This window comes from Dermacentor albipictus, unplaced genomic scaffold (genome assembly GCF_038994185.2).
Source record: "Dermacentor albipictus isolate Rhodes 1998 colony unplaced genomic scaffold, USDA_Dalb.pri_finalv2 scaffold_14, whole genome shotgun sequence".
Taxonomy (NCBI): Eukaryota; Metazoa; Arthropoda; class Arachnida; order Ixodida; family Ixodidae; genus Dermacentor; species Dermacentor albipictus.
Window position 1 is genome coordinate 2,217,107 of NW_027225568.1, and position 23,089 is coordinate 2,240,195.

The following is a 23,089-nucleotide window of genomic DNA, read 5'->3' on the forward strand; positions in this document are numbered from 1 at the left end:
GCACTCTTGGGTAGTCGCGCTGCCCCGCGGATGGCTTTGGTGCTCTCCATGGTTGTATGCCTTGGCCTCTTTTGCCTCAAGGCAGTCCAGGGGTCAGTCAGGCTTGTGTCCTGTAAGACCGACATGGCTGTTTGCGTGTTTAGTGCAGTTCCTCAGTTGTGCTACACCACAACAGCCCCCCTGTTCGGGAGGGACCGTTGGCCCGAACCAAAGCACCCCGCCCAGTCAACATGGGTAGAGGGGGCGTGCCGGGGTCAATGTATCGAATGATGCTGGGTTGATGAGTACATGAAAGCTCATGGACGCGGCGCCTCCGGGTGCCAAGTCCTCTTCCCATCTGACAACGGCACGGCTCTAGTCTTTGGCTCAAGGTCTCTTGAAGGTCGCCGACAACGGGAGGTAAAAGCATTTCTGCTTAAAATAAACATTTCCTGACTGCACAAGGCGTCTTGGGCTTATGAAATTGAAGGATCGGCTTAAAACACGAGCCGAGATCTTAAAGTCCCGTCAGAGAGTTGCATAAAGAAAAGAAAACTAAAAACGAATGACAGAAAAAAAATGACTCGCTGTAAGTCACTTCAACATAACCGCCTTATCAGCTGTCGGAGGCCAGTGAAATGGCGTAAGCTACCGTTTTCGACAAACGCAGGCGGGGTGGTCCGGGAAGTGCCTACAGTTGGCGGAAGGGAATCCGCCTTTCCCCTTTGTTTTCAGTAGTAGCATCCGCGTATCGCTCCAGCTGTTTCGAGGTTATTTGCCAGGCATTCGCGTGGTGCCGTTCATATTGCTCATCATAGTACATCAGGCCACCTGCCAATGCGATCGCTATAGAGACTCTCAAGGCTGGCCTCCTGAAAACTTGCGAGAACTCAATTGAGGCCATACAGTAGTTGAAATGCACTTCAAGCTGTCAGTGTCTGCAGCTTGTTCAGTAGCGCGCGAATAGCATATACCAGTGAGATAAGCAATGACGTGATTTGCTGATATTACCTGTCGGTTTACGAGGAGCAGGCATTATGCCTAATACAGTCCAAGCGCGTTGTTATTCAGTTGGAAATTCAAGCCTCGAGAGCTCAAGCCAAGCGTCAGCTGTCGTTGTTCACATCTTTGTTCCTAGACTGGAATGCCTGGGCGACAGACGCGTAGTGGTTTTGGTCATTGGTCGCGTTGTGCAGAGGCTTTGGATGTTTTTGAAGGGAGGTGGAGACGGTATCGTCGTGGCTTAACAGACTTGGAATCTAATTGTAGTGCATATAGAGGATGACTCAAGAAGGCACGCCAAGGACACAAACACGGCGCTAACTTTGCGTACAATGGGGAGACGTTCTGGCTTTGTTCGCGTAAATTCCGTGGCGAATTTTTGTTCCACTTCAAAGACATGTCTTGCGCCATTCGTTAGGCTGATGCCCTCAGGAACGTGAAGACATCCGGTCACAGTTTGGCGCTCCTTATTTGCATGATCTCGTAGCTGCCGTAGCTGAATTTGCCATAGGCGCCCAGTTCTCTGATCGACTAGGCGCAAATATCTGCGGTCTTCACACTTGACCAACGATGGCTCGAAGGTGCATTGCCATTGTGCACCGATATAAGCCCTGTAAAGTCGACGCTATCACAGCCACTGCTCGCAGGATCTTGAGAACCCTTCTTCCATGTCTAATTACAGGAATAAATCCACCAAACATAATCCTGATATCTTCCGGTAGAAATTTTGTGCGTAGACAGAAGCTTATAGAACGTGCTCTGCATGGTGCTGCAGCGATGAGGGCAACGGTACCACATGTATGCCGATGTACGCGTAGGATAGGGCCTGTTGAACTAGAAATAAAGCACGTTCTATAAGCTTCTTTTTAGGCATGAATATTCTACCTGAGGATGTCAGGATGCTGTTTGTGGGATCCATTCCTTCACTTGGACATGGAAGAAAGGTGCCCAAGATTCCGCAAGGAGAGTAGTGGCTGAGACAAGGTCGATTCTACAGGGCTTATCTGGACACACAATTACAACACACCCGAGAGCCATAGGTGGCCAAGTTTCAAATGGGCAAGTATTTGTTGGACAAATAAACTTTATTCCTGTCCTATGCTTGCGGCTATATTATCAGAGAACTAAGAACCTGTGCCAGCTTCAGCTGCGGCAGCTACGAGCTTAACAAATAATGACCGCCAAACTGTGAGCGGAAGACTTCATGTTCCTGAAGGCATGAGCCTAACGGGTGGCGTACGATATGTCTTGGCACTTGCAACAAAAATTCACCATGGAAACTACGCAGAGCATGCCAGAACTTATCTCCATCGTACGCCAAGTAAGCGCCGTGTCTCTCTTCCGTGTCCCTTCTTGTATCCTCGTCCATATGCACTACCGTCTTACTCCAAGATACCACACCAACGAGTCCACATTGGAGCACTAATTAATAGACTTGGCCGTTTCTATGTAAGAGAAACGGTTTCTGACCATTTTCATCAATATTGCCGATTCCTTTCGATTTAAATGGCAGCCACTCGAAAATTCATTGAAGGGCCCGCTGAATTTTGTACATTTCGATACAGTGGCCTGGCAGCTCTTTGTGCTGTGGGGTCCAGAGTACCGAGAACAGCCGGGATATGCCTGATATACAGGTGTGAAATCAGTACTAATTATAAGCACAAACTGAACTATTCAAAACATACTTACGTTAATATTGGCGGATACATTCGCATCGTCTCAGAAATTACTTGGTTTGTGTACGGAAGTTCTTTAAGAGTGTACACAGACAGGTGTTCGCCCTAAAGAAATAAAGAAAACAGTTCAAATATATATAAGACTTCTTTTGAAAGTAAATGGTGCTAGCACGAGAGTTAAATTAGCATTATGCAATGCAGTGCCTTGTTCTTCCCTCATTAAGAAATATAAATCCAGATATATCCACGATGCCCTGACTTTAATTAACTGCGAAGTCACAGCATGACACTAAACGTCGTCCAATCAACCAAGCCACTGTGCACGCAGCCGTGCGACAAATTTCCTAAAAGCGACCAAATAAAAGCAACTGTGGATCGAGGAAACTGAATTGTCATCTCACTACAAGTGTCCCACCTAAACGATGTTTTGTTTAAACTCGATTTGGAGCGGGCACCCGTTTTTGGCAATTTTATATAGGAGGGGTGCAATAGATTTACCGGGTCAAGGAAAGGTGGAGGTGTAGGCATGCTAATTGGGCGAGGTACGAAAAGCGAAAAGGAAAAATAGGCATGTAATGAGCATTTATACATGATCGGCGCTTGGGAAAGCAATAAGACGTGGGTTGGGTAGCTTACCTACAGACAGGTAGTGAAAGCAGAAATAAAAATGAGGGATTGATTGAACACAGTAGAAGCAATATTAATGAGTTCACGGGCAAGGTGGTTTTAGCAGGTGATATGGAGGCGTACATGAAGGATTTAGACGGACCTACGGATTACAATGGTTATGTAGTGCTGGATCTATGTGATTAACAGCACCATATAGCAATTAAAAGGGAGAATAAGTGTCGTGGACAGGTAACGTGGCAGTGTGGAAACAGGCAGTCATGTATCGGCTACGTCTTAGACTCAGAAATGGTCTACGAACGACTAGACTCAGTAATGCTAAACGAACATGAAAAAATAGCCTAGGCAGCAATCACGAACGTGTAACCTTAACATTTGTGAGATACTAATGCAAAACATAAACCAACAGCATCAAAATTTCTAAAAATGAATGAAAAGAAAGCAACCGAGATCGCAAAAAACATGGAGAAAAAAGTAGAGGCATTTGGTCTGGACCTAGCCCAACGAGCCAATCGTGCCAGTGGTGCCCTGGAATTAAATAAGGCACCATCGTGCCTTATTTTATTTTTATTCAATAAACGTTTTACTCACTCAATCACTGGTACAACAATCTAGGAATAGAAGGAACTGACATACTTTATTCGGCAGCACATAAGACAGACACGGCAAAAAATTGTTGCATTGGAAAGAAGAAACCACGTAAGCGTTGGAACAGGCAAATAAAGCAAGCTCTAGAATAGCATAAGCAGGCGTCTAGAGATCATCGAGAAGCCAAAAAGTTCGCGTCTAAACAAAGAAGAGGTGCTCCTTAGATGGAACATACATTGACATAAGAAAATGGTGGCGAGTGAGCTCGTGTAAGAGAAAGCTTAATGTACACGTCAACTCCGCGTGCATAACATTCCTGAAAGAGACAAAGACGCACCAAAAAGATTCTGGAACTACGCAAGAGCAATCGGATGTACAAATAAAAATTAGCAAAGGGCTACAAGGAATGAAGACAGTAACATCTTCGATGGAGACGATCGGCTGCCGTAAATCAGAGATGTCATTAGGGATAACTTCGGCACGAAAGAAAGCGTAGTTCCGACAAATATAGGTTAAGGTGCAACAGAGAAGCCTGAGAGATCAAAATTTACCACAGAATGCTTTGCTGAAAAAAAAGCAGAAGAAAATGTCCCGCATACCACGGCCACAGGACCCAATGAAATCCCAGTACAGTTAATCGAAATGTCGGTCTAAAGCAAGACTAACCTAATCTACAAAGGCAACGTTGATAAGAATAAAACGAACTCGTACAGGCCAGTTACAGTAACGTCGGAGATATATAGAATGGCAATGCAAGGCATGCAATTACAGCTGTTGAAGTGGGTGGAACAAAAAATGATGTACTGGGGAGCTTCGGAATGGGCTGACACCAGGCAGACGCTTAGCGGATAGTACGTCTCTACTAACTCAGTAGATAAAAATTTCAGTATCTCAGAATACAACTTTATGGATATCATATATATATATGTATATATTAAAGGAGCGTATGACAAGGTATACAGGGAATCGTTATGGGATATTCTAAGGCATCATCCTCATCATCAACATCATCATCATCATCATCATCATCATCATAAGCCTGGTTGCGCCCACTGCAGGGCAAAGGCCTCTCCCATACTTCTCCAACAACCCCGGATCATGTACTAATTGTGGCCATGCCGTGCCTGCAAACTTCTTAATTTCATCCGCCCACCTAACTTTCTGCCGCCTTCTGCTACGCTTCCCTTCCCCTGGAATCCATTCCGTAACCCTTAATGACCATCGGTTATCTTCCCTCCTCATTACATGTCCTGCCCATGCCCATTTCTTTTTCTTGATCTCAACTAAGATGTGATTAAATCGCGTTTGTTCCCTCACCCAATTTGCTCTTTTCTTATCCCTCAACATTACACCTATCATTCTTCTTTCCGTAGCTCGTTGCGTCGTCCTCAATTTGAGTAGAACCCTGTTCGTAAGCCTCCAGGTTTCTGCCCCTTAGGTGAGTACTGGTAAGACACAGCTATTATATACTTTTCTCTTGAGGGATAATGGCAGCCTGCTGTTCATGATCTGAGAATGCCTGCCAACCGCACCCCAGGCCATCCTTTTTCTTCTGATTATTTCCGTCTCATGATCCGGATCCGCCGTCACTACCTGCCCTAAGTAGATGTATTCCCTTACGACTTCCAGTGCCTCGCTGCCTATTGTAAATTGCTGTTCTCTTCCGAGACTGTTAAGCATTACTTTAGTTTTTTGAAGATTAATTTTTAGACTCACTCTTCTGCTTTGCCTCTCCAGGTCAGTGAGCATGCATTGCAATTGGTCCCCTGAGTTACTAAGCAAGGCAATATCATCAGCGAATCGCAAGTTACTTAGGTATTCTCCATTAACTTTTATCCCCAATTCTTCCCAATCCAGGTCTCTGAATACCTCCTGTAAACACGCTGTGATAAGTATTAGAGATATCGTATCTCCCTGCCTGACGCCTTTCTTTATTGGAATTTTTGTTGCTTGCTTTATGGAGGACTACGGTGGCTGTGGAGCCGCTATAGATATCTTTCAGTATTTTTACATACGGCTCGTCTACACCCTGATTCCGTAATGCCTCCATGACTGCTGAGGTTTCGACAGAATCAAATGCTTTCTCGTAATCAATGAAAGCTATATATAAAGCTTGGTTATATTCCGCACATTTCTCTATCACCTGATTGATAGTGTGAATATGATCTATTGTTGAGTAGCCTTTACGGAATTCTGCCTGGTCCTTTGCTTGACAGAAGTCTAAGGTGTTCCTGATTCTATTTGCGATTACCTTAGTAAATAGTTTGTAGGCAACTGACAGTAAGCTGATCAGTCTATAATTTTTCAAGTCTTTGGCGTCCCCTTTCTTATGGATTAGGATTATGTTAGCGTTCTTCCAAGATTTCGGTACGCTCGAGGTCATGAGGCATTGCGTATACAGGGTGGCCAGTTTCTGTAGAACAATCTGTCCACCATCCTTCAACAAATATGCTGTTACCTGATCCTCCCCAGCTGCCTTCCCCCTTTCCATATCTCCCAAGGCTTTCTTTACTTCTTCCGGTGTTACCTTTGGGATTTCGAATACCTCTAGACTATTCGCTCTTCCATTATCATCGTGGGTGCCACTGGTACTGTATAAATTTCTATAGAACTCCTCAGCCACTTGAACTATCTCATCCATATTAGTAATGATATTGCCGGCTTTGTCTCTTAACGCATACATCTGATTCTTGCCAGTTCCTAGTTTTTTTCTTCACTGCTTTTAGGCTTCCTCCGTTCCTGAGAGCATGTTCAATTCTACCCATATTATACTTCCTTATGTCAGCTGTCTTGCGCTTGTTGATTAACTTCGAAAGTTCTGCCAGTTCTATTCTAGCTGTAGGGTTAGATGTTTTCATACATTGGCGTTTCTTGATCAGATCTTTCGTGTCCTGCGATAGTTTGCTGGTATCCTGCCTAACGGAGTTACCACCGACTTCCATTGCACACTCCTTAATGATGCCCACAAGATTGTCGTTCATCGCTTCAACACTAAGGTCCTCTTCCTGACTTAAAGCCGAATACCTGTTCTGTAGCTTGATCTGGAATACCTCTATTTTCCCTCTTACTGCTAACTCATTAATCGGCTTCTTATGTACCAGTTTCTTCCGTTCCCTCCTCAGGTCTAGGCTAATTCGTGTTCTTCCTATCCTGTGGTCACTGTAGCCCACCTTCCCGAGCACGTCTACATGTTATGATGCTAGGATTAGCGCAGAGTATGAAGTCTATTTCATTTCTAGCCTCGCCGTTCGGGCACCTCCACGTCCACTTTCGGCTATCCCGCTTGCGGAAGAAGGTATTCATTATCCTCATATTATTCTGTTCCTCAAACTCTACTAATAACTCTCCCCTCCTATTCCTAGTGCCTATGCCATATTCCCCCACTGCCTTGTCTCCAGCCTGCTTCTTATCTACCTTGGCATTAAAGTCGCCCATTAGTATAGTGTATTTAGTTTTCACTCTACCCATCGCCGATTCCACGTCTTCATAGAAGCTTTCGACTTCCTGGTCATCATGACTGGATGTAGGAGTGTAGACCTGTACAATCTTCATTTTGTACCTCTTATTAAGTTTCACAACAAGACCTGCCACCCTCTCGTTAATGCTATGGACTTCCTGTATATTACCAGCTATATTCTTATTAATCAGGAATCCGACTCCTAGTTCTCGTCTCTCCACTAAGCCCCGGTAGCACAGGGCGTGCCCGCTTGTTAGCACTGTATATGCTTCATTTGTCCTCCTAACATCACTGAGCCCCATTATATCCCATTTACTGCCCTCTAATTCACCCAATAGCACTGCTTAACTCGCCTTACTAGATAACGTTGTAGCGTTAAACATTGCCAGGTTCTCGATTCCAATGGCGCCCTATCCAGATCCAGGGATTCTTAGCACCCTCTGCTGCATCACAGGTTTGACCGCCGCCGTGGTCAGTTGCTTCGCAGATGCTGGGGACTGGGGTTTGATTGTTGTATTCATAGAGTAGGTTGTGGCCAAGTACTGCACCAGGGTGTCCAATCCTGCTCTGGTAAGGGAGTGCGTTACCGGTTCTGGTCACCGGGATGAGGCCGCACTCCAGGCCTGTGTATGCAATGTTATCAACACGCAGATTTTTTTTATTCCGGTGGAAAATTGCGCGGCACCGGGATTCGAGCCACGGTCCTCTTGCACGCGATCCTGATGCTGTACCTCTATGCCACCGCTGCACCTATATATATATATATATATATATATATATATATATATTGTGTTTTGGTTCTGATGAAGGCCGGACCCCGGCCGAAACGTCAACAAACCGCTGCATACGCGCGTCTACTTCACTGTGAATAATTACCCGGACCCAGAACTGCTTTTTTTCTGGTATATATATATATATATATATATATATATATATATATATATATATATATATATATATATATATATATATATATATGTATATATATATATATATATGTTGTGCTTGGTCAACTTTCAGTTCCATGATTCACGGAAGTACTTGAGACGAACACGAAAATTATTGATTAAATGAATAAAAGATTTACGGACACCTGCACACTTTTTATGAGTTGTGAATGCGAAATAATTAATGTCCAATTGAACGCCGCTGAGCGGTCTTTCGAATTTGCACTGCGAGTCATGTATCATAGTGGTACGTGCTGCCCGAGCCAGCAAGCAGCAGCAGCAGCCTGTGGTGCCAACGCCGCTTGCTCCGATGTCCTGCAAGACGAGAGACTGAGAAAGCGGGTCCCGCGATTGCCTCGCCGACGACGACTCGTGTCGCGCCGCGGCGTCGCGTCGCTGTACCTGCTCCGTCCAAGCGCGTTGGTGACGTGGGGTCGCGGTGATACCCTCTCCCGTTACACAACACCTGGCACGCCTACGCTTCAGCAGGTGTTCCGATTCGTCCACTCTGCTCCATCGATGCGCGCTAGTGACGTGCTGTGACAGCCAATGGCAATTAAGGTACCGTTTCGCTGCTACAGACATTGCCAGCTTTCTAGTTCATTGTGCGATATGATGTTGGGCATCAATAAACTTTAGTGACTTCGGTGTGAAGATCTGTTTAATCTCGACTAAATATGTTAAACGGCTACTTAATCTAGAAAAGCCCCTGGTATTCCTCGAAAACTTCGGGAGAAGTCCAGCGCCACTTGAACGCGTTGTCCCCTCTTCTGGGGACAACGAAAAAAAAGAACATTTATTTGTAAGCACATGTACTTTCAGTAGCCCCTAAACACTTACAGCTTCACATATTTCCTGGACTGAGGCTTTTTTGAAAAGTATTTGAATGGATCATGCTTGTCACTGACGTTGAATGCATAGTTCTCTAGCAGTGGCCGCAAAAACCGAACAGATATCAACTCCATGAGCTTAAAGGCACACTAAAGTGAAAAGTGATTTCTTCTGCATCAGTAAATTACCGTTCTACAACACCAAAAACACCACTCTTACAACGATAAGACGTTTGGTAAGCCAGAAAAAGCGCAAGTACGAAATACGGGTGGCGACACCTACTTGAGTTCCCGCACCTGGGGGCTGTGACGTCATTTATTTTGATGGCATCTTCCAGGGCCTACTAATTATATATAGCGGTACAGATTGACTACATTGTGTTCTAAAAGAACCAAATATTTACCATGGCAAGTTTCGGGAACCCTTATTCAGCCAACGCGGCCCAAATTCGAAAACATACTTTGGAGTCCCTGACGTCACGCTGACGTACCGGCGCTGGGGTTTCGGCGCGAAATTCAAATACTGATACTTGGAACTTCATTTTCTCATCTAATAATCAAACTATTTTTTTTAAATGACTGCCTGCAGGGTTTTCAAACAACGCTCCGTTAGTCTAAAGTGATTTATTGTTTCCTTTTAGTGTCCCTTTAACTCTGTGAATGGCATGACTGTCTTTGCACTTGAGCAGGTTTGAAGCACACAGGGCTGGCACAGCATGCTTCACTAGTGTTGACAATGGCTTCTGCAGAGTAGGGTTATCCTTCAGGGCACGATCAGCAAATGTCCTTAGCACATCAGCGGCGAACAGCAACTGGTCTGATGGGTAAAGCAGCCCACCGCGGTCCTGGTGGCGTGTCAACTGCAAGATTGGTTGATTGCTTGCAGGCTTCGTGCAGACTGAAGTGCAACTTTCACAACGCATGTGCTCGTTTATTACACGGGCAATATAGCCCCCAACGTAAGCACTTGCCGAAATTTCAAGTGAAGGCAACTGCTGCGGCAAGACTGTCGTGTTGAGCCGCTGCAAAACACATGCAGCTCTCTGTAGCTGAGGAAGCTGCTGCGCTGGCAAAGGAGAAGCTTCAGTGTGCAGGGTACCTGTCGACATTTGTGCATGTTCACAGTGAACAACATTTGATGTCACACTGGATGCTGCAATTCCAGTTTTCAGAACCTTCTCCAGGCCTGACAAAACAGAACGAACATTCAGTGTGTCATTGCAACCAGCGGACATTCGCAATGTGCCAAACAGCGACTCAATCGGGTCACTGATAAACTTGCGAATGAGGACAAACAGGAAGTTCTCCTCTGTGAGTAAGTACTTAATGCAGGCAACTGTGGAATACGTGGTCAGAAGCAATGCTTCGTACGTCTCTTTCGTAAAAAATTCCTTTTTACCTCCGTACCTTTTCTTCAGTTTGTCCAAGTACATGGGCAGTGTTGCCTCAAGCCACTCCAGTCTAGCATCTTCGGCATCGTCGAATTGCCGAGTGTCAGGCCATCTTTTGTGGATGTGCTGGGTCGTATTACTCGTGTCATGCAGCACAAACCAACTGTACATGTTCTGCATGAAAATGATGGTCTGGCCTGCATCCGCGAATTAGAAACTTGATGTGTGCCCAGCTTGGTTCCTGAGATGCTCCAGGGCCGCAGTAACATCAGGCGACAGAACCCGAATTGCCCGTGCGACATTCATTTTTTCTATATTATTCGGGTAAACATGTTTGCGGCTGAGGTAGCGGAAAGGCTTTACAACCAGGTCATTCTGTAGTTCGTAGAGCTTCTTGATGTAGCAGGACGAGACCTCTCCTTTCGGACCAAAGTCATGTGCCAAAAACTGCGAGCGAACATTCTTTAAAACATGGCACGGATCGAAACTTAGAAAGAGGAGCCTGTCACAGTCACAGGGATGTGTTATCCTGTACGTAAGAAGACCATCTCCAAGAAGTTTCATGGCATTGAGATTCACTTTGTGGTTATCACTCACTAAACGAACTACCTTGAAACCACAGGCCTCTACTTTCTCAAGCACAAAAATCAACAACTTGTGAAGCTGTGGGCCTGCTAACCCTTTGGTAAAATAGTAGGCCACTAGAAAGCGATACGATGTCGAGAGTCCAGTGATTAGGAAGCAGAGAAGAGAGTTCGCTAAGGTGAGGTCACCACCCTGCTGTTCCAAAGAGACGTCGGCGTGCCCCACAGCAGTCCTGCTGTTTGTTGTGTTGCAGCTTTTCCTTGATCTTCATTTCATCGACAATGAGTGAGCACACTCTCGACTGCGGTACACTCAAGCTCTCAGCTTCTACTCTAAGGCGATCTTCGGCAAGTTTGCTGAAGCCTGTTTCTCCACTAGTTGATCCGAAATAGTTGCTTAAAGTCTTCCTGCAAGGTAGCTTCAGGAGCATTTCACCGCGAATGTGTTCATATGCCCTTGCCGACAGATGCCTTAATACTACACAACGTCGGGTTGTCTCCTCACACCAGCTTGGCCTCTTCTTTCTGAAGTTCTGGATTTGATCAATCAAGAATCGAGCTGCAGGTTCCTTTTCTTCCGCCCTTTCCGTGATGTAAGAAACATCCGCCACTAGGGCATCCTCGTGTAGCGTTTTCAATTCCATTTTGTACCTGTCGACTGTCTGTTGGAGTCGAAGCAACTGGCTCCTCAAGCCCTTTTCTTTCCTTAGCCACTTCACTCTCTCAGTAACAAGCACGCTTGACGTTGACCTGATGTTTACCTGGACGCTTTGATCACATGAGTTGGCTGCCGTTGATGTGTCTATGGGGCAGCAATCATTCATATCCTCTACAGATGAAGTAGGCGCTGCTGCTGGCAGCGACTGTTCCATCGCTGTGCCGCTCGCGGAGTCATTTCGCGCCATTGTAGCACTCACTGTTTTGTCGATGCTTGCTGTATTTCGCGCCGGCGTTGATTTCGGCTGGAGATGGGATGGGTATTCTTCAAAAACAGATGGCACAGCCCCTTTCTTTAGACGTCCTCGCTTGCCTTCTATGAAGTCCTTCCTCTTCGTTGAAATGTCGACTGCACACTTTGGTGTAGCATGAGGTAGTATTCAGCGACCACTTGTCTCGTCATATTGCGCCAAGCCATCGTGCTGGTGCGTCCATGTCAGCGCGTATTTCATGAAAGGAAAGGGCAGCTGTTTTTTTTCTCGTCCGACTTACATAATGGCACACAACAGTAGGCCATCGTAAGGCATGCTATATACGTACTTGTCGGAGGCTATCCCACACAGCGAAGTGGAGCACGGTTGAACGCAACTGAAGCAGAGAATAAAGACTGTGGCTCACGACCACTGTGGCTACACAGAGACGGAACGGCGGCAGCGGCAGCCCAGACTCTGTTTGCCCAGCGCCCCTAGCGGTGGCGGCGAGAACTGGCGTTGGACAGCCGCCGAAGGTGGTGTGCCCGGCACAGATTTTTATAGAGGAGGCACTGGTCTTGGAAGTGAGGTGACTGCCCGACAGGGGTGCCACCACAGCCACTCGGCAAACCTGCTTTTACTTTGGAATAAAGCCTGTCGACTCTCCGTTCTCAACCTGTCAAAACGTTTATTACTTGCTTTGGCTAAGCCGAGCTTCCAACAAGTAGTGACCCGGACATGATTCGAACACGCAACATTCCGAAGCTCGCCCGTACATTTTAAGAAAAAAGGAAGGGAAAAAAGCAAGATCCTGCAACTAGCCTGCCGCAGTATATACGCAGTCTTTGTAGTTTCCTTCATTGGTAAGCAAGATATGCCAGAGACGTCCCAGTGAGCAAACGTCTCGTAAGTTTACATTTTGAGAGTTCGATTTTTCTGGTTTTTCTGTATGTGAATTTGCTTCACAAACCGGCGAGTGTCGCAGACAGCGCAAGCAGAGCTATGTGAACGCTAGTGGATCGACGCAACAGTGCGTCGCACTGCACTTGCAACCGTTATGCAGCCATTGCCTCTGATGAGCGGAGTGCCTGCGATGTGGCATATCAGGTTAGCCCCTCTCCCCCCCCCCTCCCCCCTGAAAAAAAAATATTGGCGCCTCTTATCAGCGCTCAATAAAGTACTCTCCGCACAATTGCGGAAGGCGAACATGACGCAGTGGGTAAAACAAGAGGCTTGAAAAATTCATTAAATTATGGGGTTTTTACGTGCCAAAACGAATATCTGATAATGAGACACGCCGTAGTGGGAGACTCCGAGGTAATTTTGACCAGCTGTTGTTCTATTACGTGCGCCTAAATGTAGTATACATGAGTGCTTTTGCATATCGCTCCGCCGAAATGCAGCCGTCGTGGCCGGGATCGAATCCGTGACCTCGAGCTGAGCAGAACAATGCCACAGCCACTAAATTACCGCAGCGGAAGGCTCAGGCTTCGAACCCAGATGACCGCTGATTAGATCCCAGGTACACAACTGCTCGAAACTCTCGTTTACGTTGCGCCTCACCAGGCCGAACCAAAGCGTGGCGAACGAACACGATCGGCCCATTTCCGAGGTCGTAACAGCTGTTCGCAGTGGGAGATCGCAGAGACTTGCGCAATTTTCAACCTGTACACATCAGAGGTAGCGAGCAGTCCCGCATACCACGGCGAGATGATGGCGGCACTTCATTTTAGCTTAGGCAAAGACGGAGCTGGCTGCGTAAAGCATGGCTGTACTGTATTTTTTAAAATTCTGCTTCCGTTTAGGCCTGCTTCATGCTCTGTCTCGCAAGCCACGGCAGGTGTCCAGGGAACCCTCTCTGCTTTTAGCTCTTGCGTTTTTAACAACTGTAGTCAACGTTCATTCAACATCGACGTTTTTTTCTCTTCTTCAATTTATGAGAGTGCACACTCTTTATTGAGTTGTCAGGTTGTTATTATTACCGTCGTATGTGTAGTATATTAGCTCCAATTTGAATCGCGTTGTTCGGCGTTTTATTGTGCTCAAAGTACAGAGTACCATTGGTCAGGTTCGAAGTACTAGTTGCATTTTCGGTATTTATGGCTGTTATCAGCGTTACCATAGCGCTAGGAGCCAAGCCAGGCATGTTAGTTCAGCTCCAGCTTCATGCCAATCATGAAATTTTGTGTAATGTCAAAATCAAGTAATTGAATCAGAAAACAGACAATACCATTACAGCGGAATCCAATGGAAAGTACTAAAACGTTAAACGTGTTTACAAACGCGTAAAATTAATCTACCGTGGGTCGAAAGCTCTCTCACTTGGTGCATGAATGAATCGCAAAATTTAGCGGTTACCACAACGTACAAGAAAACGATTTTACGTGGCTGAAAGTATCTGGCCTGCTCCCAGGATTGTTCCATGACTCGTCCCGTCTTCTTATTTTGTGAATTCGACGTTTTAGCCACTAGATTTCCATTTAGCCATTAAAACAAAACTGGGCAACACATGCAGGAGTCTACAAGCAGCAACTACCAAAAAGGGGGTACAAACGTAGGAACCCCACACTTCAGTAGCCTGCTCAAGCTCTAGGGTTAGTCTTCAGAGTTAAAGCTCACCTTTTCAATACCTGGGACCTCTCAGGTTCGGGAACTATGGTTCCAGATTCGACACATTCATTTTATCGCCGTTATGACGACGTGATGATGAATATTTCTCCTTGTGCACTGGAAACAAATGGACGGCTGTGGCCTTAATTAAGCACCCATTTAACTTTTCTAACCTGCTTTGGCGATTTTGCCTAAGCAGGCTAATAAACGAGACGCTTAACCCAGAGAACTCCTCATCTTATGTGTAGTGACGACAGAGAAAAGAAATGAGACAAATGTCGGTGTATCTCTTAGTGAAGAAACACTGCTCTGGACGTGCTGTTTCCAACGAGGGTGGATGCTCAACGATACTGGCTCATTCAGGTGCACCAATGGCACTCGTCCTCACCGAAATACTGATCGTATTATAGCCTGTCATAAGGTGCGAGATGGTTCACCTAGCAAATCGGAGTTGGTAGAGTGCGAAACTATCTTAGATGAAGACAGTATTTCAATCGACACTGTCAGTTTCAATTTTTCTTAACGAGCCCACAAATTTTACAAGCAGAACCTAATTGTTTGAAACTAATTCGAAATTTTCTGTACTTGCGTAGAAGCATTTCTAGCTGCAGTTCAAATGTGTTTCTTCAGGCGGAAAAATCATCCTATAATTACATATATATCCCTTATGAAAATGACTGTTGTAATGTTGTTGGCACATTGTTGACGAATTGTTGACTCAATAGCCTTTCAACAATACCTCAACAAATATTGAAACCACAGAGCAATAATTCAACAGTAAAGTTGTTGGGCAGTTCACAACAAAAAGTCGTTGACTAAATTCTGTTGGTATATTATTGAATAGTATTGAGTATTATTGAGCCATTGTTAAGTAGTTTCCAACAATAAAGTCGTTGACTAAATTCTGTTGATATATTGTTGAATAGTATTGAGTATTATTGAGCCAATATTGAGTAGTTTTCAACAATAAAGTCGTTGACTAAATTCTCTTGACATATTGTTGAATAGTAGTGAGTATTGAACCATTCTTGAGTAGTTTCCAACAATAAAGTCGTTTACTTAATGTTGTTAACTTATTGTTGAATAACATTGAGTCACGAGCAATATTGAGTTTCGAAGTATATGTGAAAAACACACGAACATACGTATGTCTGCGTTTTTTGCATATATATGTTGCTTTACTGATCACTTATCACCATTGCATATATAGAGGGTGTTGTTTCACGTTACTTGAACCATAGACGTATATGCGCGTGTTTCAGCTAACTTTACTCAGAGTTTAATAATATGCCGATGCACCATAAGACGATGCGACCAAATGCATGTTGCTCACTCTTGCATGTGTTACGCTATTCTTTTATTTTTCCTAAGTAGTTAATTAGTCAAGAAAATTAGCCATTCTGAAGGAACAAAGTTAGGCGAAAAATTTCAATTAGAAAGTTCTAGAGCACTTTGTAAAACGTCCGTATAGGCCATTTCTAACTTTCTATCTATTAAGTGTTATTATTTTTCAGCTTACTGCGGATGCCCGCGAAATACAAAAAATATCACCTGACATACCCGCTTGCGCGCTGTGCTTGCAGCGCTCTCAAACGAGCATACCATTGAGCAGGGTGTGTTGCCACTTAAAAGGCGACTGGACAGTGACGAAAGCGTTGGCTGTGGTATTGACGCCAGCGACGTGCTTCCCTCGCTGCGGTTCATGATGGCGATAATCAGGTACGGGTGTTCACACCGGTCAAATGGTATGTTTTCGTTTGTGCGCGGAAGGCTTAGGAGCAGTGCAATCACGACTCGCAGGCGGGCATGTCACGTGGTGCTTTTTGTATTTGGCGAGCATCCGCAGTAAGCTGAAAAACACTAATACTTAACACATAGAAAGACAGAAACGGTTTATTCGTACGTGTTGCCAACTGCTCTGCAACTTTCTAATTGGAATTTTTTTCCTAACTTTCTTGCTTCAAAAGTTGGTTAATTATCCTTGACTAATTAGCTAATTAAGCAAAACACAGAAATGTCGCGACACGCTACATACCAAAGGGAGCAACATGCATTTAGTCGCGTCGTCATAGAGTGCATAGAGTTTACACTCGGCCTAAAGTTAGCAGAAAGAAACACCCTGCATATATATATATATATATATATATATATATATATATATATATATATATGTATGCAGTTTGAGAAGCCAAGCGTCCCTACATGCAGTGACAAACAACCGATGATTGGACGCATTCTGCATTTCCATCGGCATCCATTAAAAGGGGGCAGTGCCCTTATAATGCCCTTATAATGACCACTTTTGTGTCCACCCGGCTAGCCATTTTCTTAAGTGGTCTTTTCCGCACAAAAGTGGTCTTTTCCGGCAAAAATAAATAGAAGTGGGTAACGAGCTTTAAACTCTAGTAAACATATGGCAGTGTTTCAGCTATATGTTTCAGCTATGAATGGTGTGTCCACCCGGCTAGCCATTTTCATATGTGGTCTTTTCCGCACCAGAAAAGCTGGCAAAAATATGTCGATTTACAGACCCGTACCGTAAGCCAGCTGCCGGGTGCTCTACGAATCATCAGAAAGCGCCAGTGGGATGCGTAGAAAGTGTTGTATATGAGCTTCCGCTGTCCTGTGGGAAGAAATACATCGGACAGTCAGGGAGATGTCTTAATGACCGATTACGGGAACATTGCCAAACTGTGAAAAATAAGCAAAACGGTCATCTGTCAACCCACTGTCAAGAATGCAGCTGTGCGCCGGTCTATGAATCCTGTCGGGTTCTTGCAAAGCACAAAGATAAAGACGTGCGAGAGATCATTGAAGCGCAGGCTATCTGGCGGAATAGAGACACGTGTGTTAGTGCCCCTTCAATCGACCTGTTAGATAAGGAGACGGCTTTTTTGTATGGATAAGATTTGGATAAGGTGGCGCCACTGTGCATGGTTTATATAGGTGTACTTCCTGAAAATCAAGTTGTTGAAGTTAGCGCATTGTGTTGTCTCCCTTTTGTCCTTGTTTGCTGGCGCTAAATATGCTTTCAATTTACCAACGCGCCCAAGAAAGGGCAATGCCACATATTTCAGTTTGCAAATTGTAGCCAGTGAGTTTGAAAGACATTCACTTGAAATTAATTTCCAGGATGACTCCAGTTTTGAGATTTTTCCATAACTGTGAAATACATGGGCATTCCGGTTACTTCTGGGCTTCAATGCATAACAGTGCGTTTTAAAAAAAGTAAGTGCAGCAGCAGTGCATTTCTACAGCCAGTTTGATGGCATGTGTCTCGTTACTAGTGTCATTTTGGAGATTCATTCTAAGTGCACAAACCTTGCAAAATTACCGGCTACAATTCGTAAAAACTTTATTAGGAACTGCGCTTTTGTTAATCAACTGACCATGGTGTCTTGATATCTCATGCAAGTAATGTTTGGCACTCTGTATCTAGAATTATGTTAGCTGCAACAGTCAGTCTTCAATAAGTTCCATGAAACTTAAAGGTAACCGCCCTGCATATCAGGTCTCAGTTGAGTATTGTGGGCTCAAGCAAATCGTGCCATGGTTATAGTACCACTGGCTACCTAATAGAGAAAGCAAGTACCTTTTTGAGTGTTCTTATTTACAGTCATGTCAGTCTGCTTGTACATTTATTTATTTAGGTATTTATTTTTTAAAATTTATTTCTTTTGGTAAATGTGTTCTACTTGAGGGCCACACAGACTATATCTTCAGTATCCAATTTTGTTATGGTGTCAAACTGCAGGAAGTTTGTACTGTGCGATAGTTTTTAAGAAGTTTCTGATCTCAAACTACAAATGGTTGTACATTTACACAGATGTTTGGTTACAAATAAACAGTTCACCTAGAAAAATGGTTTTCGTCTGCATCAGTTCAGCACTCTTGATTTTTTGGAGGACCATTCTCTCTGACAATTGAAAAAAGCGGCATAATAGTACTGCTAGCAGTTTTACAATATGGCTTATTACAGGCAATCTAGGAGCATGCTTTTGAGCCCAGGGTGACAGAGGCCTGCGATACAAAACGCCTGTATTTCAATTTTATCCCTATCCTCTCACAACAAAAATACCACTGTCACATCAAAGGTAATTATATGCAACATAGCTCAGCAGTATTTTAGGGCAAGTGCAGGTTTAAACTGCTAAATACGCAGTGGGGCATAAAGGGCTTTCAACATCATTTGTGTTGATCTTCAACAGATCTGCAACAATTCTTTCATGGGCATTCAATATTGACAAACAACACATTTCAACAATACCTCCATGGACTTTCAATTTTGAGACTCAAAACATCTGCAACAATGCTTCAATGGGCTTTCAACATTGACAAACAACACATTTCAATAATACCTCAATGGGCTTTCAATTTTGAGCTTTCACAATGCTGCAATAGGCTTTCAATTTTGAGCTTCAACAGCGCTTCAATGGGCTTTCAACATTGACAAACAACACATTTCAACAATACCTCGATGGGTTTTCAACATTGACAAACAACACATCTTCAACAATGCTTCAATGGGCTTTCAACAGTGAAATACATAATAGTTTCAACGATATACCAATGATCTTTCAAATTGAGAGGCCACAATGATGTTTTGACAAAATGTCGCGGGCCAATTATCAACACTTGTCAACCATTTCCTCAACGATGTTTCAACGATTCCCCAATGATCTTTCAAGGTCATTTGTTGATGTTGAACAATGATATTTCAATAACCTTTCAACAATTTTTTTGTAAGGGATACCATTGAACCTGAGCCTTTCGTACATGCAGGCATTACCACTCAATGGAAGTGTTCGCTCACTACGACGTGCTGGACGCTGCCGGACAGCGCGTGGCCGAGGGCCATAAGGCAAGCTTCTGCCTAGAGGACAACCTGTGCCAGCCCGGAGTGGACAAGCGCTACAACTGCGTAAACTACGGCGACCAGGGAATCTCTGTCGGCTGCACCGACACCTACGCGCACAACATCGACTGCCAGTGGGTCGACATGACCGACGTGCCACATGGACACTACACTCTCAGGGTGCGCATACGCGAGCTTAAAACGATCGTTTCTTAAAGACAAACGGGTTTGTTTGAGTTTTCGCGTAACAGAATTATGTTTCCTTGGATGTTCAAATTACAATCCGGCGCTATTATATCTGTAGGTTGCGTGTAAGTCGTACTTTACAATTTTTCTATGTATTTTAGCTTGAGAACGTCAGTTAGTTCAGTAATTTGCTTGCGCCACGTCCAGGGTCTGGGTATGGGCAATTAGAAATTCATTTTGCCGAAACGACGTCAGACGCCGGTAACCGACGCCGAATTTTCTCCGACCCGGGGCCCTCAACGATATCACGTTAAAAGAGCCGTGGCGTGGCTTCTTTCTTGGCGCACAGTAATCCGGCAGCTGACATCAGTGCTTCCATTTGAGGAAGCGTGTTCAGGAAAGTAGATATAAAATCACCGGCAAGTATCAGCTGTTTATTACGACTGCGGTGCACAGTGGACCTAACTATAGGTAACCGAAGCCGTTTTAAGTTCAGCAGGGCATGACCAGTGATGAAACACTATAGTTCTGGTTACTGGCTGCTCAGGAAAACAAAAATTGCTTTAGTTTTGCAAGGAAATTTTCTCCTGTGCTAAGTGAACGAGGGATAGAAATGCCCCATTAGACAGGATTACGCCACGTATTTCTGAGAGCCTTTGCGTTCAATAAGGAATGACGGCAGTCTTACGAATAGCAAGAAAATATTAATAATTATTTAGAAGGTATAAAATACCTCGTGTATCTGCAAGTATTATGAAAAATTGGAGCGACTAGTGTAGAGAAAGGTAGACAGTCTTGTCAAAAAGAAACAGTGCGTAAGTGTGCGTGCGTGCACTCGTCTATCTTGAATGACGACTTGTTTCCCATACTTAATTTGCTTATCCTCTATACATTTCTATTGGACTTGTAGTAATAATATAAAGAGTCGTTCAGAGGCGTCGGCTGCAGTCTGTGGTTAGTGCTTTGAGATTACCTACGCATCCATGAGCACATGAAATCCCTGTGATAAGTGTTGATGTAAAAATGAATTTACACCGAAATCCACGTTGTTGATGTCTTGAAATATGCGCAGAGTTCGTAAGTAACCCTGCTCTCTTGCTACGCAGGTGTCCATCAACCCGGAATACAAGCTGGCTGAGATGAGCTACGACAATAACGCTGCCGTATGCGACCTCACCTACACGCAGACCTACGCTGCCGTCACAAACTGCACTCTTGGAAGGCCGTGAACCCTCAGCGACAACGAGAAGGCTCCTCGACCCAAGAGGACGCGCATCTCAAGGAGCGTCGAGATAAACTGAAAACCCCGATGTGCTCGTTCGGATTCCGCCCACTTACCGCATACGACCTATATGCACCGGCCATTGGTTGGTGCTGCACTCAAGGTTCAAGTCGCAGCACTGGTGCTTGCGACAATCTAGAAAAAAAAAAGGACAAGTCGCGCCTGCGTGATTTTTTTTCTTTTGGTAAAAAAAAAGTTCCACCGCCATCAGTCGCCCGGTCAACACCACAGCATCCTCGTAACGACGAATGGGCTCGAGAGACCATCTCGCGTCCTGCTTGACCGCCTTAGGGGACCCGAGATCATAGCGGGCTACAAGCACACCCTGAGAAAAGGGCTCGAATGCTATAGCATACATCTACGTGTTCTACGACGTTAGGTGGCTCTGATCGTTACGTTCCTAAGTGTGCATGTAACAGACGCAACACTAGTGACCTGCATGACGACATCGGGTGACGTGGTCAGAACCCCTTGAATCGAAGTTCGCAAATACCTTTGCTTTTGCCATGGCCTTTGCGTCAAGATAATCCCCAAAACCATGCTGAGATGCTACCGAGAAATATTGAGTAAATAAAATGAGCGCCGCAAAGTGACCGATAGTGACTGGCTGATGCTTATGTACCGCAGGGGACCTGAAGGTCTAAAAAACGCGGAAAGATTATGAGATTGCTGTAGGCTGGTGGAGTCTCCGAGCAATTAGGAACAAACCCCCTCGCCGCCTTCCAGGCTGACTTGAAAACAAGCTCGGTTCAATACTCAGGTTTGGCAGGAGCTCATCACTAACGCCAAATACGCATTAGCGCTATCTGTCACAGCATCGCTGGTGGCGCCGGTGTGTTTTCGGTAGAATAACGCAGGCCGCTTTTCGGGGAGCTAGGCTTTGCGTCTGCCCAATCCCTCATCCCCTTGGTCTCTCTCTATTCTCTGTGCTAAGTTAAAATTGAAGTGATATTTAATTACGTGAGCCCGTTTCAAGGGTCGCGTTAGGTTCATATGCGTTTAAGTGCGGATGGAAATTGTCTGAGTGAGGTTATTTATAACAAGGTTTGATTCGAATTTCTTCGACAAAAGCAAACATCCACATACGCCGCGCCAGCAGTATAGGCCCGCCTTAACAACACCGCCACCGATGACGAGCAACTGGAAGCTGATATGCTGATGTGCAGCGGACGCTGCATACCATCTGCTGGTGCAGTAACTGCACTGCCAAAGGAACGTGAGTACTTTCTAATGTATGCTAACAGAATAAAAATAATTAATATAAAAAAGACATCAAGCATGTAACAATTTTCTTAGTGTAAAACCGACACATCAGCTAACACACACAGGAGCTGCAAGTCGGGCTACAGAACGCAGCTACGAGAAAATCCACAGAAAAAGTGTAGCCAAAACAAACAAACAAACAAAAAACAAGAGCAAAGAAACAAATAAACAAAAAATATGAATTACAAGCCATGGCACAGCAGAGTGCGTAATGCCCAGAATTTCAATATATACAGGGTGCCCCACGTAAATTTAGCCAAAATTAAAAACAACGCGAACGCCACATCGCTCGATAGGACCAAAGTTATTTTGCTTGCCGTCGCTTGTCGATACTCAGATATTTTCTGTAATTCTGCCTAATTACACAGTCATAATAAATTAATCAACAGCTCAAATATTATGATTAGATGAAAAGTGTCAATGAGAAAATTCTAGAGCGACCTAAGAAAGTCCGGATACAGCGTTCTGTTGAGCACTACGCGCTACACAAAAGTGTTTTTCCGAGCGCGAAATAAGCCCGCATATGCCCGCAAGAGTTGATTAATTAAGGCTAATTGTCTAATTAGACGGAATGAAAAAAATTATCTGAGTATCTCCAAGCGATGGCAAAACAAGATTACCTTTGTTCTGTCCAGCTACGTGGCATTGGCATATAATCTCGACATTATTTTCGCAGACAATAATCTCGATATTAATTTGGGGTGTTGCGTGTCAAATTGGAGAGAGAGAAAGAGAAAACATCTTTAATGAGCGTGAGGAAGGAATGATTTGCAGGAGTGGTTCTCTCTTCCCGGGAATCCATGCGCCGTCTGGGCAGCGACCACCCTCTAAGCGAACGCGGACCGGGGATCTTGAATAAAGTTTATTCTCTGTCTCTCTCTTTCAACCAACATGATCGGGTCCG

General features: G+C 44.6%; 1 protein-coding gene across 1 annotated transcript; it reads left to right on the top strand.

Annotated features, from left to right (window-relative positions):
- Positions 1-16,287: 16,287 nt before the first annotated feature.
- LOC135914740 (protein-lysine 6-oxidase-like) lies at positions 16,288-22,194 on the top strand. Its single transcript, XM_065447665.2, has 3 exons — positions 16,288-16,318; positions 19,382-19,634; positions 20,747-22,194. The coding sequence occupies exons 1-3, from the start codon at positions 16,302-16,304 to the stop codon at positions 20,867-20,869; spliced, it is 393 nt and encodes a 130-aa protein (XP_065303737.2). The 5' UTR covers positions 16,288-16,301; the 3' UTR covers positions 20,870-22,194.
- The last annotated feature ends 895 nt before the right edge of the window (positions 22,195-23,089 follow it).